The sequence below is a fragment of the Hylobates moloch genome, unplaced genomic scaffold (assembly GCF_009828535.3).
Source record: "Hylobates moloch isolate HMO894 unplaced genomic scaffold, HMol_V3 SCAFFOLD_14, whole genome shotgun sequence".
Taxonomy (NCBI): domain Eukaryota; kingdom Metazoa; phylum Chordata; class Mammalia; order Primates; family Hylobatidae; genus Hylobates; species Hylobates moloch.
Window position 1 is genome coordinate 54,671,610 of NW_026652289.1, and position 16,317 is coordinate 54,687,926.

General features: G+C 56.0%; 1 protein-coding gene and 1 long non-coding RNA gene across 2 annotated transcripts in view; one reads left to right on the forward strand and one right to left on the reverse strand.

Moving 5' to 3' along the window:
- Window positions 1–13,140, reverse strand: part of LOXL1 (lysyl oxidase like 1) — a 25,880-nt gene extending 12,740 nt beyond the window's left edge. Inside the window, exon 1 of the mRNA XM_032174924.2 lies at window positions 11,717–13,140. Coding sequence (XP_032030815.1) covers window positions 11,717–12,818 — 1,102 coding nt within the window. The 5' untranslated portion in view covers window positions 12,819–13,140. The remainder of the gene's footprint in view (window positions 1–11,716) is intronic.
- The window catches only part of LOC131381224 (uncharacterized), a 20,107-nt gene continuing 15,510 nt past the window's right edge, over window positions 11,721–16,317 (forward strand). The window contains exon 1 of the long non-coding RNA XR_009209817.1: window positions 11,721–11,825. This is a non-coding gene — a long non-coding RNA (uncharacterized LOC131381224). The remainder of the gene's footprint in view (window positions 11,826–16,317) is intronic.

Genomic DNA, 16,317 nt, shown 5'->3' on the forward strand with positions numbered 1-16,317 from the left:
TCATGGCCGTGGGAGTGACACAAGAGGCAGCAGCTCGGGGAAGCTGATGGAAAGGAGCAGCCTCAGGAGTTCAGGCTGGGCCCTCCCGCCTCACCCTCAGGATCCTTGCCGAAGTCCCAGGGAATAGCAGACCCCCTCCCACAGCTGGTATGTTTTTCCAGGAAGGAACAATGCCTCCTTCTCTGGGCAGCTCTCCCAGGGGACATTTCATCAGCAGCCAGGCCTGCAGGCTTGGGCTCTTGGCCCCTCTGCAGGGCTTGGGGCTGGGGGATTACGTGATGTTGGAAGGGGATAAAGAAGGGTTGATTGAGTTGGGGGCTGGTGGACACGATCAGTGTAGAAGTAGGGAGGCTGGTCTGCAACGTTTGGCTTGTAGGGTACCACAGGCCCTCCAAGCAGAGTGGCCAATGTTGGGTGAAGTCCAGTTACTATCAGACTGTGTGATCAGCCCTCACCTCGAAAAGTATGCATTTTAAAGGAAGATCCTGGACCTGGTGAAAGTACCTATCCAGCTCCCCATGCCACCTCCACCTTTTCTTTTTTCTTTGAGACAGGGTCTTGCTCTGTTGTCGAGGCTGGAATGCAGTGGCGTGAACATGGCTAACTGCAGCCTTGATCTCCTGGGCTCAAGTGATCCTCCTGCCTCAGCCTCCCAAAGTCCTGGGATTGCAGCTGTGAACCACCGCACCCAGCCAAATGAGGTCTTTTTGCTTACTCCAAATACAGGCGAAACCATCAGCCCAGGCTGGAGGGCAGTGGTGTGATCTCGGCTCACTGCAACATCCGCTTCCTGGGTTCAAGCGATCCTTCCATCTCAGCTTCCCAAGTAGCTAGGACCACAGGCGCATGCCACCATGCCTGGCTAATTTTTGTATTTTCAGTAGAGACAGGGTTTCACCATGTTGGCCAGGCTGGTCTCGAACTCCTGACCTCAGGTGATCTGCCCACCTCAGCCTCCCAAAGTGCCGAGGTTATGGCGTGAGCCACCGCGCCCAGTCCATGTAAACTTTTAAGGTCTATCTAGTTCACTGCCTGTCACTGCTACATAGGATTCCACGATGTGCATCGTCTATGTCCCTTCTAGCCAGCCTCCTGTTCTATCTATCTAACTAGATAGATAGATAGATAGATAGATAGATAGATAGATAGATAGATAGATAGATAGATAGATATGGAGTCTAGCTCTGTTGCCCAGGCTGGAGTGCAATGGCGCCATCTTAGCTCACTGCAAACTCCATTTCCCGGGTTCAAGCAATTCTCCTGCCTCAGCCTCCCAAGTAGCTGGGATTACAGGTGTGTGCCGCCTGGCTAAATTTTGTATTTTTAGTAGAGATGGGGTTTCCCCATGTTGGCCAGGCTGGTCTCGAACTCCTGACCTCAAGTGTTCCACCCACCTTGGCCTCCCAAAGTGCTGGGATTACAGGTGTGAGTGACCGTGCCCGGCCAGCCTCCTGTTTTAGAACTTCAGGTCGCCTCTAACTCCCTGCTCCACAAACACGCTACAGTGAACGGCTGTACATGCTCCTCCTGGGCCTGGTGAAGATACACAGCCAGCTCCCTGGGTCACCTACAGCCCCGCTCAGTCTTCTCCCAAGCCCCCAGCACCACTGGTGGGGGGTAGACTGGGGCGGGTCTCACCACCCAAAGACTGGGTGGGTGGGCTTGCTCAGACTACCCAGGGAAACCCTGGCCACCATCAATTTCTTGCTCCCAGGAGGGAGACAGGAGCCTGGGATCTTGCCCTACTGTGTCACAGGCCTTCTGTGTGGCCTTGGGTTGACCCAGCCCCACTTCAGGCTTCATGGCCTCCATTCTTCCACTTCTAATTGTCCTCCACCTGACTCGGGGCCTGAGGCCCTGTGCTGGCCTCTGTGGGCATTCTTCCTCAGATGCAGGCTGCACAGAGCCTGGGCCAGGATGGCAGGGATGCTGAGTCACGAGGCGGCGAAGACCCTTGAGATGGCCAAAGCCAGGATGCTCGGCTGGGGAGGAGCTGGGTGCGAGGGAATAGGGTCCCAGGGCCATTCACGCCACAGGGAGATAGCCAGCCACTGGTGTGGGGTAAGCCTTTTAGCGATAGCAGCCCCTTCAAACCTCCAGGACAGTGAAGACAAGGAGCCGAGAAGACAGAACCAATGTTCTATATCCTGGCTCCGCCCCAGAGCTTTCTCTGTGGGAGTGTGCAGGGGCACAGTAGGAGGAACCTGTCACACTGACTCTTGGGGCCCGTGTGCTCGGGACAAGCCCGCCCTGTCCTCCTGCTCAACGCTGGGTCTGGAGCTGCTGACGGCTCCCGTGCCAGCCCTCAGGAACTGGAGGACAAAGACCATCTGCCCCTTCCCTGGTGGGATGCAGCTGGGGCCTTCTCAGGGGGTAGGCTCCAGAGGCGAGTTCACTGTCTTGTCCAGTCTCCCCAGTCCCCTTTCTGAGGCTCACTTTCCCCATCTGGATGATGAGGGAGACTGAACTAGCTGGCCCTTGAACACAGGTTGGATAGATCGATAAACACTTGGAGATTAAAATATTTTTTAGGAGCTGTTCAGTTCATTCCCCAGCTTTGGGCAAGAGCCTGAGCCCTCTCACAACCCCTACAGACGATACTTTAGCAGTCAGGAAATTCTCCCACCGTCTGACCTAAATCCTTCCTGCTTCATTAGAAATCTGTTCCCTCCTGCCCAGTGGTTCCTGGAGGCTGCCTGGCGCCGAGGGCCCTGTGGATGCCTTCCCATTGCTCGTCCACACCTCACCTGTTTCCCTCTTGGCTTCCTCTTTTTTGTGGGTTCAGTAAACCTTGTCTCTGAAATCTTTCCTCTCCAAGCCTCCTCCTCATGAGGGGCAAATGATGGAAAGTGGAATGCAAAAGAGCCCTAATCTCTTGAGCCCAGGGCTGGAGGATAAACAAAGTGCAGCAGGAACTGGTCAGTTGCTTGTGAAATATGTGCTGAGCGGGATGTTTTGGCTAGCGCAGCCAGACTCCAGAGGAGCCCCTAGGTGGTGGAGAAGCAGAAAGCTCTGCAGAGCAGGGCCTTGAATAAAGATGAGCCAGAGAGGCCTCCAGGGTGGGAGCTGGCTGCCTGATTCCCTAGGAAATGATTATCTCATAATCAGGAAATTAACTTGCCAGCACTGGCCTGGCTGTGCCACACCTGCTTGGTGAGCAGGCAGGCAAGGTGGCTGCAGATTCCACTTTGCCCCATAATGAAGTTGTAATCCAGCTCAAACCTTAGAGCTAGGACAGCCATCAAGCCAGGCCCAGAGTCTTCAATGGCTCCCCATTGCCCACAGAATCAAGCCCAGAAGTCTCGGAGTGACAGCTAAAGCCGTCTGTGGTTTGACCTTACCTAGACTTCCAGAACTCTTTTTTTTTTTGAGATGGAGTCTCGCTCTGTCGCCCAGGCTGGAGTGCAGTGGCGCGATCTCGGCTCACTGCAAACTCCGCCTCCCGGGTTCACGCCATTCCCCTGCCTCAGCCTCCCCAAGTAGCTGGGACTACAGGCACCTGCCACCACGCCCGGCTAATTTTTTGTATTTTTAGTAGAGATGGGGTTTCACCGTGGTCTCCTAAGGATCAGTAGGCAGGTCTCTAGCAGCACACCCCAACCTTTTCTACCCCCTGACCCCATGGTGCCCTTGTCCTGGAATCCCCAGCTATGCATGTGCATGCGCACACAGGCGCGCGCACACACACACACCAGCTCTACCTATGCAGGGGCACACAGTCTTTAGCTCCAAAGCCCACCCTGTCAGTCCTGACCACCCCTCCACCACCACCCTGCACCCTTTTACAGCACTCGCCTGTCCACCCCACCAATGGGGAGAGACAGTTAGCAGCAGAAGGGCTTGACTCACAGAAGGGATTTGTAAGTGTGTGCTTGATTGCACCAGCTGCCCAGAAGGCAGGTTGGGCTGAGCGGGAGGCAGACGACGCTAACCAATGGGGAGGTCAGCTCCCTGCTCAGAGGCCAAGCCTCTGCTGCCTCTCTGCACACCTAATGCACATTTCTTCTCAGCGTGAACCCAACCCCTGCCCCTGAGCCCTCTCTGCCCTTGCAGGCCCTGCCTGGTGCCCCCTACCCCACCTCTAGAAGCTTCCCCTGATGCTTCAGTCACTCCAGGGGTTCCCTCCTTGCCCTCTCAGGCCCTGCACAGTGACCTGAAATTTTCATATTTCTTACAAAACTTACTCTGCCCACAGCCTTCCCATCTCAGCTCAAGGCAATTGCATCCTTCCAGCCACACCAGCCATAAACTACTGTGTGATCCCTGACACCTCTCTTTCTTTCATACCCCATATCCAACCCAGCAGGAAATCCCCTCAGACCTATCTCGAGAACATACCCTAAAGCTGGCTTCCTCCATTGCTACCACTCTTCCTAGTCTCTGGAACAGCCTCCTCTCTGGTTTCCCTGGCTGACTCTCCACTGTCCACTCCTAGCACAGCAATCAGGGGCCCTGTTTAGCAGTCAGGGACCCATGTTTCTGCTCAGCTCAAACTCTGAGTAAAAGGGATGCACAGAAAATAAAAGGCAAACCCCTCACAATGGCCGACAAGCTCCCCATGGCCTGGACCCCATTACCTCTCTGACCTGTCCCCTGTTATACGTCCATTTCCACTCCACTCTGTTCTAACCACACTGGAGCACACCTGAAAACCCCAGGGAACTCCTGCCTCAGGGCCTTGCACTGGCTGTCTTCCTATCTGGAATGCTCTTCCTGCAGACAGCTGCACGGCTCACTCATATGCCTCAAGTCTTTGCTCAAATGTCACCTTCATGAGGCCTGACCACCTTTGCAACCTGCCCCTCTCCTACACTCCCGATCTTCCTTACCTATCTCTATTTTTCCACAGCACTTAGTACCTTCTATTTTTTTACGTATTTATTATGTTTATACATGAAAACAGAAGATCCACAAGGGCAAGAATTTTGTCTCTTTCTTTTCACGAATGAATACCCAGCTCTAGAACAGTGCCCAGCATACAGTAAGTTGCTCAATAAATATTTGTTAAATGACTATTTCCTCACAAGATGATATCTGCCCTATTTCCTCACGAGATGATGTCTGCCTTCCGCAGCCAGGCAAGAGCCCTTGAGGGCAGGGGTGAGTGGTATTGTCTTTTGCCTGTACTCAGCTTCTGGCGCACGTCTCCCAGGTGCACAGCAGGTGCTGGGAGCTGGCAAAGACAGACGTGGACTTGGGCCACTCTGCACCCCAGATGTCTGTTTTCTCACTGCCAGGCTGAGACATCAGTGAGGCCAGGGAGGGGTCTGGGATGCCCCTGAAATTCGCCATGTCCAGCTCAGGGCCTAGTACCTGTATGCCCTTGGCAAGTGCGTGAGCCAATGCCCACACTCCATAAAAGGTCTGGTGGCACTGCCTGTGTGAGCACAGACTTCATTGTCAAGCAGGGTCTGGAATTGATTCCCAAAGTCCTTTCTTTTGCAAAAGGATTTGCTTTGGGTTTGGAAAACCTGTGGTTCCAGCTGGCCCACAAGCAGGGGGAAGGATGGGTTGTCTCCTGAGGTTTGGATGACAAAAGGCCTCTGGGGCCTCGCTTTCCCATCCTGTATCTCTTCCTGCTTTGGCATTCTGACACCCCTCTTCCCATTTCCAAGTGGTACTGCAATGCCCGGTTTCTGGGTGCCCATCATCAAGAGGGAGAGGGACCCAGACCCAATCCTCACCCTGTGATCATGAGTTCTGACAAAAAGAAGGCCCTTGGTCCAGCTGCCTGTGGAAATGAGGCGGCTAGGTCAGGGCCAGGGGAGGGGCAAGTCCAAACCTCTCTTTCCAGCATCCCAACCCTGACTGCCCTTCTGCAGGAATGCTGGGCACAGCAATTGGAAGCAGGTGTGGGCTGCCTGGGCGGACCCCAGCTCCCTCCCTGCCCCTTTCCTCTCCTGCCCATGTCAGCCACTGTCCTGGGAAGTCTTCCATGTGTTCCCAGCTTAGAAAGGAGGTAGAATGGACTCAGGAGCTACTAGGGAGCTACTGGAGAGGGGTACCCCTTCTGAGACCAGAGGACGCTGCAGTGGGGACCCCAAGGGTGAGGAGGAAGGAGAGAGGACAAAAAGCCAGAGCTCCCAGGCCAAGTCTAGCAATAACCTGGTGCCTATAAAGGCACTAATGGCTCCCAACCCTGCCCTGCCACCATCCCCAGCAACTCTGTGGGGCCTGCAAACTTAAGGCAAAAACCTAAATTTTGTTTTTTTCAGGTGTTTACACCTCAGGGGAACAGTGAACACAGAGACAGGTGACACAGAATATAAAACACCCTTCCTTAAGAGACAGAACAGAGTGAGGCCGGGGCCCACTGGATTGGACAGTCAGCCTAGGTCTAAGCTTGGCCACTCATTAACCCTGAGACCTTAGGTGAGTTATTTAATTTCTCCGAGCCTCAGTTTCCTCATCTATAAAATAGAGATGATAATACTATTTATCTCACAAGGCTGTTGAGGGAATTAAATGAGAAAAATAAATGCTTAGCATAGTGTCTGTTCAATAAATACCAGATATTCTTATTCTTATTATTGAAAACAGGAGCTGTCTCTTCTTGCAGGGATGGTCCAGTTTGAGACCAGGGGAGAGAGAAGGTGCCTTGCAAGTGGCTGATAAGAGAGGAGACAGGAAGTCTGCCTGGAATGAGGCTGCTTAGGACTCCACTTGTTTGTTCAGACACTGATGACTCTCAAAGGAGAAACAGGGAGGCAGGAGGAGGGCCCAGAACCCTCTGTTTCCACAGCTTGTCTGATCCGACACAGCTTTCTAAGCCTGAAGACTCTTTCTTTCTGAAGGAACAATCTGAGACAACTTCAGGGAAGGAAGGAGGGATGCTGATCTGTGATTCTGCCTCCAGGGCAAGTCGCTTAACCTCTCAGGGCCTCAGTTTCCTCATCTGCAAAATGGGGATAACAATCCCAGGGCTGTTACAAGGATTAAGTGATTCTAACTACAAAGCTGCAAGAACAGTGTCCGGCACTTAGTATGCACCATATGAGTGTTTGTTACACAAACGTTCTGGAATCTGCAATGACCATGACCAGGCTACACCCTAACCCTGCACTGGGGAGAGACTCTGCTTCCAAAGTCTTTCACACTCACTGTCCCATCTCACCCTGTCACAACCAGTGCCCAGAATCTAGCAGTCAAATATCTGTTGAATGAATGAATGACCAAATGAATGAGTGAATAAATGAGGTGTACAAGATAAGCAATAATATACAAAAATTTTTTTTAAATGCATGGTTGTTAAGAACTCAGGATAGAGAGTCACACAGACTCAAATCCTGGTTCCACTACTAAAAGTCAGCAAGTGAGCTTGTCGCCTTCTCTGTAACATGGGACAAATAACACTACCTGGCTAGGACCTGGGAATTAAAGGAGATGATGTATAATGCACTCAGCAAATGCAAGCATAATTCTTCCTCTGGATGCAGATGGGGGAGGTGAGGACCACAGAGGCAAAGCTGGCAGAGGAGTCCATGCTCACGTCCTGCCCTGCCCCGCCCACAGACTGAACATGGCATCCTCCTGGGTCATCTCACTGTGATGCAGAGAGCATAGGTTCAGTTTGAATTCAAGCTCGGCCACCTCCCTAGGCTTCAGTTTTCTCATCTACACTAGGAGGACCATAGTCTGCACCTCATTAGGAGGTTGTGAGGATGAATGAAACTGCGCATTGAAGTCACTAAGCCCAGAAGTGGTCTTCAGCAAATGGCCAAGTTGGTATTATTATCCCTGCCTCTGGGCTCTAACTCTGGAAGCTTGTTGGGTGAAGCCTGCTTTGGTCCTTCCCTGCATCTACTCCAAACTCTGCGGGGGAAGGTGAGTGACCTGGAGGGCACAGGTGGATAGGCAGCCTGTGGAAGTGGCCCAGGTGAGCTAGGGGCTCAGGCAGGAGAGGTGGTAGCAGGCAGCCAGGTCTGCTCTCAGGGACTGAGGGTCCAGACAGGTCTGGCCTCTTGGGTGCAGGAGGCTGGACAGAGAAGGGGGTACCCTAGAAACACCCTTGCATGTGTCTAGGGAGGTGTAACATCTAGGCCCACGAGCAGCATGGTCCCATGGGGGCTGTGGAGGCTTGAGAAAAGGAGGAAGAAAGGACAGGAAGGAGGTGCCTCTAGCTCTGGAGTGCTAGGCTGAGACACTAGATTTTGTCCTAAAGGCCCTGAGGAGCTACAGAATCTTCTTGAGCAAGAAATAACCTGGTCAGACTGCAGGGGTTTATCTGCCCCACATGTAGGACAGACTGGAGAGGGAGAGACTGGGAGCAAGGGACCAGGGAGGAGGCAGCTGCAGTTCTCTCCTGGCCTCTGATTGGCCATGTGAGGTCAGGGATAGAGGACACATGCCAGGCAAGGCTAGCACAGCCATCTGAGATGCCCTGGGAGGATGCCCAGGGCTGCCTGTTCCATGTTCCTTTCACAGGATTGCCAGAGCCGGTGAGTCAGGCGGGGGGTGGGAGGGTAAGGCCTTGGGAGGGGAGCTTTGGTCTTCTGGGGTTGCGGGGCTTCTTACGTGGCACTAAGACCCCCAGCTCAGACAAGCTGGAACTCCAGGGAGGCAGGAGCTGAGGCAAGGATCCCAGGAGAGGAGGGCCTGGTTGGTGCTAGAGGGAGAGGTCACATCGAGGGAGCCGACACAGTGCAGGGGACCCAGCTGGGCCTGGGAAGTGGCTGGCCACCCTCCAGGCCTCTCTTCAAGGATTTGCTACGAGAGCCAGGCAAAGTATGTGACCCTCTCCGGGCCTCTGTTTCCTGTAGTTTCTTTTCAGTTTCATGTTTCAGAGTTGGAGAGAATGGTACTGCAGGAAGCCTTGGGCAGTCTCAGTGCCCAGGGTGGGAAGGAAGAGGGCGCAGGTACCCGAGGAAGAAACTGGGCTCAGGACAGGCACTTGGAAACCACCCACCCATGGAGGGAGGTGGGTGGTGCTCACATGTGCTTGGTGTTGTGAGGACACGTCCACGCCCACACACGCGTGCAGGCTGCCAGCGCCCAGCCTCAGACCCCTGGGTGTGTGGCCAGGAGGAATGAAGTCAGTCTCGGAGAATCTGCCTTGGGCTCCCACACCAGGCCTGGGGGTCTGATCTCAAGCACAAGGCTTGGCCTTCCCTGGGCTGGGATTTTCCACGGTCTGGCCTAGCAGGGTGGGGAGGGAGGAATCAATGATGGGAGAGACTACTGCTCCCTCTCTGGCTTCTTTGTGAGCCCTAAACTAGCCTGCAACCCCCTCCCCAGCAAAAAACACACTCCCACCCCACACCCTCAATGATTAGGGGAAGGGGCACCTGGATGGTGCTGATGACTATCCCTTGCAGCAATGCTTAGACATTGCTTCCTCTGAAAGTCTCCCTGAGCCCTAGCCCCTGACTGCGAGGGCCCTCCTCTGGGCTCACAAAGCCCCTGGCCCCACCAATGCTTGCCTAATCACAGCACTGAGATGCCACTCCTGGTAGACTGCCCCAGGGAAGGGCCTGGACTTGATGCATGTGAGCACACTCAGCTTGGCACCTAGGATGCTACCTTCAGGGAAGAAATGTTTTTGACCCAAAATGAACTGTGGGGCTCAGGGGTAGTGGCCAGAGGTCTGCTAAGCACCAAGCACTCCCACTTCAGACATGGCCTTGCCCTGTCCCATTCCCCTCTCAACCAACTGGCTTCCTTAAGAACTAACAGCCCAAAGACAGGCCCTAGAAAACCCACTGACTTGGTGCCCAGATGCCAAGTCCCAGGCATGCCTCTGCCAGTATTGTGGCATTTGAGGGCTCAGTTTTCTCTGCTCAGAGGTGGGGCCCATCAGGCTGAGCCTCATGCTGAGGTCTTGCATTCTAAGAAAAGCCACTGCAAAAGTTTAGCACCCTCTAGGTAAAACATCCTATCCTCCAAGGGGCCCTAGAGCAGCTGATGCATGGCTATAACGTGCCCTTCTGCAGGGATGCTGCAAGTACCTGGTAAGGACCAGAGCAGGTGGATGCATCCTTCATCACACCACAGAAGGACCTGCCATCTGATTTTTCCTGAGCTCCTGCAGGTTCTTAAAGTGGGATTCAGCACACAACTCAAAAGCGACACCTCGGATGTGATAGAGTGGGTGTTCCCAGTGGAGACACTCCTCTCCCCTAGTCTTGGCCTCCAGCAGTACCCAGGGAGACAGGTACCCCATGAGCAGCAGCTCCTCACTGAGGTCAGCTTGGCTGGAGACAAGGCATCATCCCTCTGCTGACAGAGGCTAAGGAGGAGGCTGGGGCACTAGCACCTATACTCTGAGGCACTGGAGGGCTCAGTCAGCCCTTACTTGGTGGGCCAGGCACAGCAACCTCAATGGGGAGCAGAGAATTATGGGTAGAGGAAACTGACGACAGCTTGAAAGAAGCAAGGCAGGGTTGGACTGCATAAGTATTGGGGACTGAGTAGAAAAACTTGGCCCAAAAGCTGCCTGTATGGAGAGGGTAGCAGGGAGGGGGATTCTAAGACAGCAGAGAATGGCTGATGGCCGTACAGCACTGGCCAGACCCACCAGTCAGCCCTTGTCACAGTAGCCCTGTCTGCTAACAGCATGTGTGGAAGCTGCCTCTCCACTGTGTCCTCATGTGCAGAGAGGGCTTGGGCCTTCCCAAGAGGAGGACGTATGTTCACCCCCTGAAAAGCCAGAGGGAGTCCTGTCCACAGCTGGGGCTCTCTGCCAGGGCCAGGACTAGGGTGAGGGGAATGAGGCCAGTGAGGTGTTTTTTTTTTTTTTTGCTCGGGGTGCAAAATTTTAGGAGGTGCCAAAAAAACTCAGTAACGGAGATAAGTAATATTTAACACAATAGTTTTTAAAATAAAAATTAATGCAAAACTATCTGTAATGAACAAAATATCCAAATTTCAAATAAGGACAGGATCCGTGTTGCTGATTTTTCAGTTAGCCTCAAGTTCCAATATGGTTCGGCATACCACTATTACTGACTCTATTTTAAATTTGGATATTTCCTTTATCACAGGGTTTTTTTTTTTTGCATTAATTTTGACTTTAAAAAATACATCTCAATATTACTCATCTCAACTACTGTGTTTTTTGGTAGCCCCTGAAATTCTGCACCAGGCCAGTGCCTGACTGGTCTCTCTTGCCCCAGCCTTGCAGACTCCCCCAAGGAAGTCCGGACTCCTGCCTGGAGCACACGCTCCCTTCTAACCTCCTGCGCACTCAGGCCAAGCTCACACATGCCCAGTGATGAGCAACCTGCCACACCTCCAGGGGCATCCCTTAAGGCCTTTCTGGCCCTGAAGACTCAGGTTTCTGATGCTCCTTACCTCACCCTGTGAGCTGGCATAGGACATCTCTAAGGGGGGAAGGAGATGCCCTCATTGAAATGAGGGAGAAGGTGGATGAGGGGCTCCTTCCTTTTGTCGTCAGATGACCCAAGCCAAGTGCAGAAGGCGCGTCTCCTCCCAAAGCTCGGCTAGTCCCTCCACCAAAGCCAGGATCAGAGCCCACACCTGCCTGGCCAACCCCCCTGGCACTGATGATGCCTGGGTGCGGGTTAAGCTGGGAGGTGAGATGCCGGGGGTGGGAGGGCGGCTGTTGGCTGGGTCGGGGGAAGTAGGGAGGGGGCGCTGCTCCGTGCTTAGCAGCTCAGGGGAGGCCTCCGGGAAGTTCTGAGGAGGGGCCCGGGGCCCGGAGTAGTTTCCAGTGGCCAGGGGCACGCGCGGCCGGAGGGGTGTCGGGGGCGGTACTCACCGCGGCCGTTCTGGTTGGGCCGGTACACGCTGCCCACGCTGAGGCGGCCCTGCTGCACGCCGTTCCGCTCCCCACCCGGCGGGGGCGTGTCGGAGCTGCGCACCGGCAGGTAGGGCGGCTCCAGCGCGCGCGGCGGCCCGTACGCCTCGGGCGGCGGGTTGGCGTAGGGCGGGTACCAGCCCAGGCGTGGGTCTCCGCCGTAGGCCTGCGCCGCCTCGGGGCCGGGGTCAGGGTAGGCCTGCTCGAAGCCGGGGGTGCCCTCGCTGTACAGGCTGTGCGAGTAGCGGCGGTCCAGGCCGTCGGGGGGCGGCGGCGGCGGCGGGGCGTAGGGCCTCTCGGGGACCGGGTAGAAGCCCTGCGGCGGGTACTCGGGCAGCTCTTCGCCGCCGCCGTACTCCTCGTAGCGCGCCCGGGGCTGGTAGGGGTAGATGACCCCCGCCGAGGCCACGGCCGCCGCCCCCGCGCCCATGCCGCCGCCCGCGGGCCGGTAGTACACGAAACCCTGGTCGTAGGTCCGCGACGCGGGGTCGTAGTTCTCGTACTGGCTGACGAAGGGCGCCTGCGGGTAGGGGAACTGCTGCGGGTAGGAGGGCGGCTGGCGGTAGGTGCTGGCGAAGGCCGAAGCCGAGACCGAGGAGGCGGAGCCCCCGTGCCGTTGCTGGGAGACAGAGGTGCGGGCCCGGGCCATGCCCATGCTGTCCCCAACCGCCACCTCGCGCCAGTTGTCGGGCACCTGGCCAAAGCCGAATGGGTGCCGCGCCTGGCCGCGCACGGTGTCGGAGCCCACGCGCCCCGGCAGGGGCAGGGACGGCGCCTGCCGACGCCGGGGGCTCCCGTGGCTGCGCCGCTGCTGGGCCTGGGGCGCGCCGGCCAGCAGCACCCGGGAACTACTCTCGGAGTGCTGAGGTCCGGCCGGCACGTACTCTGAACCCGAGTTGAGCAAGCTGTACACCTGCCCGTTGTTCTCCCACTGGATCAGCTGCCGCCAGCGGGCGGGGTCCGAGCCCTGCCCGGGCTGCCCCTGCTGCCCGTGCACCAGCACGCACAGGCAGGCGCCCCACAACAGGGCCCCCAGCTGCCGGCCGCCTCGGGCCAGAGCCATGGTGACCCCTCTGCAGAGGCCTGGTGGACAGAGAGGCTCTCAGGAGTGGCCCCCTGGGCGTGCTTCTCTTCCCACGGCCTCGAAGACAGGAAGGCTCCTTGCTTGCCCCAGCTCTAGCTTTGTCCATGCTGGCCTTGTCCCGAGCGGGACGGCTCCTCCGATGACAGCATTTCGAGGCCAAGGGGTCAGGGCAGGGCAGGGGCGGTGCCCAGGGCTGCACGGGGCTCTCCGCAGGGCACCGGGCGGGCAGGACCGCCTGTGGGCCTTACATGGCCAGCCCCGCACTGGCTGGCCGCTCGGCTGGCGCTTTCCCACTCTGAATGAATAAGCAACAGGCTGGGAGCGTCGGGAGGCTTCGGCCTCCTGGTCCGCCTGCTGGGGCCTCCTCCGCGGGGCCCTATGGCCCGCCGGCTTTTAGCTATGCGCCGGTCCCACAGCTGCAGTGCTCCCTCAGTCCCTGGAGTTCCCAGCCAAGCCACAGACCTGCCTCTGAGGAAAGGAATCGAGCAGGGAGTAGGAGGGGACCTCTGGGGACTCGGGCCTGGTAAGTGGGGCTCTGGCAGGCAGAACGGGGCTGGAGTGTCAGCACCACCCCGCCCATTCCTCTCTGCTTTGGACACAGCATCCCTGGTCTCCACCTTGCTCACTGGCTTCTCGTTTGGGCTGGAATGGGCCTCTGACTCTTGTCTGCTCTAGCCTCCTTCCCGTACTCCCGGGTTCTCCCTTTTGCTTGTTCCCTAAAGCCAGTGCTAATTAAGAGACACCCTCTTTGTATGTTCCTTCCACCATTATCCCACACCCTCAATAGGAAGAAAAAAAAAAAAAGACACACCCTCTGTTGGTGGGCCACCTCGGGGAGATGCTGAACAGGGACCACTCTCTAATTCCAGGCCCCAGGTGCACCGCAGCTCTTGGGCCTGCGTAGAGAGGCACTGAAGCTGCAGCTCTTCCCTCGTGGCACACCTCAGGGGCTTACTTTCCCAGTCTGAAGAGTGGGGTGTATCCCTGAGCTGAATAGCACTTGTGAGATCCTGGGAGAGATCAACTTCCCAGACATCACGTATGGTTTCTGTCCTACATCTCTTGGCTCTGCATAGCCTGGGAATAACTTGAGTGTACACGTGGATAAAATGAAACTGGGGGCTGTCTTTGATATGGGACAGGGGTCACTGTGAAGCAGAGAAGCCTGTAAGCATTGAACAACAGAAGGGGGTTCCGGAGAACTGGCCTGGTCCTGTTGCTGTGTGGCTCAGTCCCTTACTCTATCTGATCCAGCTGCCACAGCTTACCAATGGAAGATTAGGCCAGATGGCTCCTGAGAGTGCTTTGGGAGATTCTCTGTTCCTTCTGGGAATGGCAGGGATAGGAGGGGGTCCCAGAAGTTTGAACACTTTGGCATCCAAGAAATCAGACTCCAAATACTGCTCTTCCGGCCTCCCCTGGGCTGTCTTCTCCAACCATGTTCCTGGGAACTGAAGGGCAGAAATTGTCCTCTTGGGCTTATAAACAAGGCATGAAGGACCTGTCCTTAATTTGGCCCCTTATATTCTTATTTTGGAAATGCCTGGAGCCCACCTAGAGAGGAGGCAACTAGAGCGGACATTCTTCGGGAACTGTAGACCTCCCAACCCCATTCTTGCCAGGCAGCATTTGTTCACCCATTGCACTGTTCTTCAGGCCTGAGGCTTGGACTCCGGCCCATCTCTACCCTTTAAATGCCCCGAATCCAGCCCAGAGGTAGGGGGCTTCCAATACCTCCTGGCCAGCAACCTGTCAACACTGACACCTCAGCTCCCTAGCGTGGGGTTTCCATCTCAGAGTCTAGACAAGATTCCTCCAAAGAGCCACTAGTGTGACTGACACCAAGCAAGATGCTGAGGCAGGGCTCACTGAGGGCCGGGACCTGGAGGGTTAAGCCTTCCCTCCCTCCTGCTTGCCCCCTGCAGTGTTGGCCTCAGCTGCTTGGAATCCCTGGGGTCCTGTAGGGCCCTCCCGCCAGCCAGATGGGCAGCTGTGGCAGCAGAGGAGGGGGAGAAGTGGAAACAGGCCTCCGAGTACCCCTAGGCAGGGAGGGAAGGGAAGAGGAGTGGAGGGAGGGCAGAGGATGGCTGTGAGGAAGGGAACTCAGTTGCCCTAAAGTGAAGGCGGGAGCCCTCGCCTTGACTCAGACAGCAGGGCAGGGGCTGCCTCAAGGCTTTGGGTGTGGGGGGATCAGGGCACAGGCCATTCCACTCAGTGGGCCTCAGAGCCAGCTCTTGGCGTGAAACCTTACCCGATGCTGGCTCCTGCTCCTCTCTCTTTTTTCTTAATAAGGTCGAATCAGAGTGAGTCAGAGGAGCCAAGTTTCCTGTTAGGCTCTATTTGAATAAACTCTGCTCTGAACATAGCTTGGGCCTCTGCACAGACTCCCCTGGCCAGGACTGTGCTCCTGCCAGCCATCCCTGCTGAGATGGAGACCTGGGGGTCCACACCATGACTTGAGCTAGGGACCTGGCCTGGCCCAGCCACTCCCCAGGGAAGCTTTTTAAGCTCTCAGAGCTTCAGAGTCCCGACTGTGACCTGGGGGTAATCATACCTTTCTTGTGGCATATTTGAGAGGATGGAATGAGAGGATTATGAAAAGTCCCCAGCACAGAGCCAGACATGTGGCCACTATTTTCCTTCTTTCTTCTTCACTTGTGAGAGAAGGGAGGGGTTTATTTCTTGGAGTTGACCCCCACTCCCACTTCCTCTGTCTTTCCTGTTTTTATCTGTCTTCAGCATCTTTCTCTGCCCAGGGTGAACCTTGTGCAGGGGGGCCACAGGTGGCCCCTCCACCAGAGCTGTCCTCTCCCTTCCTCTCTACTCCCTCCCTCTGACCTCATTCTGCTTGGGTTTAGGTCTTCTGCAGTGGCTGACAGGCCCAGCAGCTCTGTGAGCCCAGGGGAGCCTGCCTACCGTCACCTCTCCTCATGCTCGGCAAGGCCTTGCCTCGGTGGCTGGAGGTGTCCTGGCATCCTTAGGTTGAAACCTGCAGGGTGGGGTCCTAAAAGAGACCTGGGCAGGCTATGGAGGGTGCAGAGCTGGGGTCAAAGGAGGGCGTGGACTCAAAGGCTGAGCTGAGCCAGAGCTGTCTGGGGGGAAGGGCAGCTTCTCTCTCTGCCTGTCCCTGCAGGCTGGGATTCACACCCACATTTTTAAGACCCAGGCATGTGCTTGAGGCTTGTTGCCAGTTCCTGGCACTAGGAACCGGTGTCAAGGCACCCTCGGAGGGGTGGTGATAGAAGGATGAAAGAGCCTGTTGATTGCGCATGACTTTATTAAGCCCCTACCGAGTGCTCAGCTCTGTGTTGCTGGGACTCCCACGGAGCAGCCAGGGTCCTGTGACTCTGTCATGGAAGGCTGAGTTCTGGAAAGTCCATGGGGGAGCCAGGAAGCAGCAGGCCTGACCAGCAGCGAGTCTGGGGAGCAGAGAGGGGTCAGGAGCTGTGGGATTCCTCACTTGCTTTGCAGAGGGAAG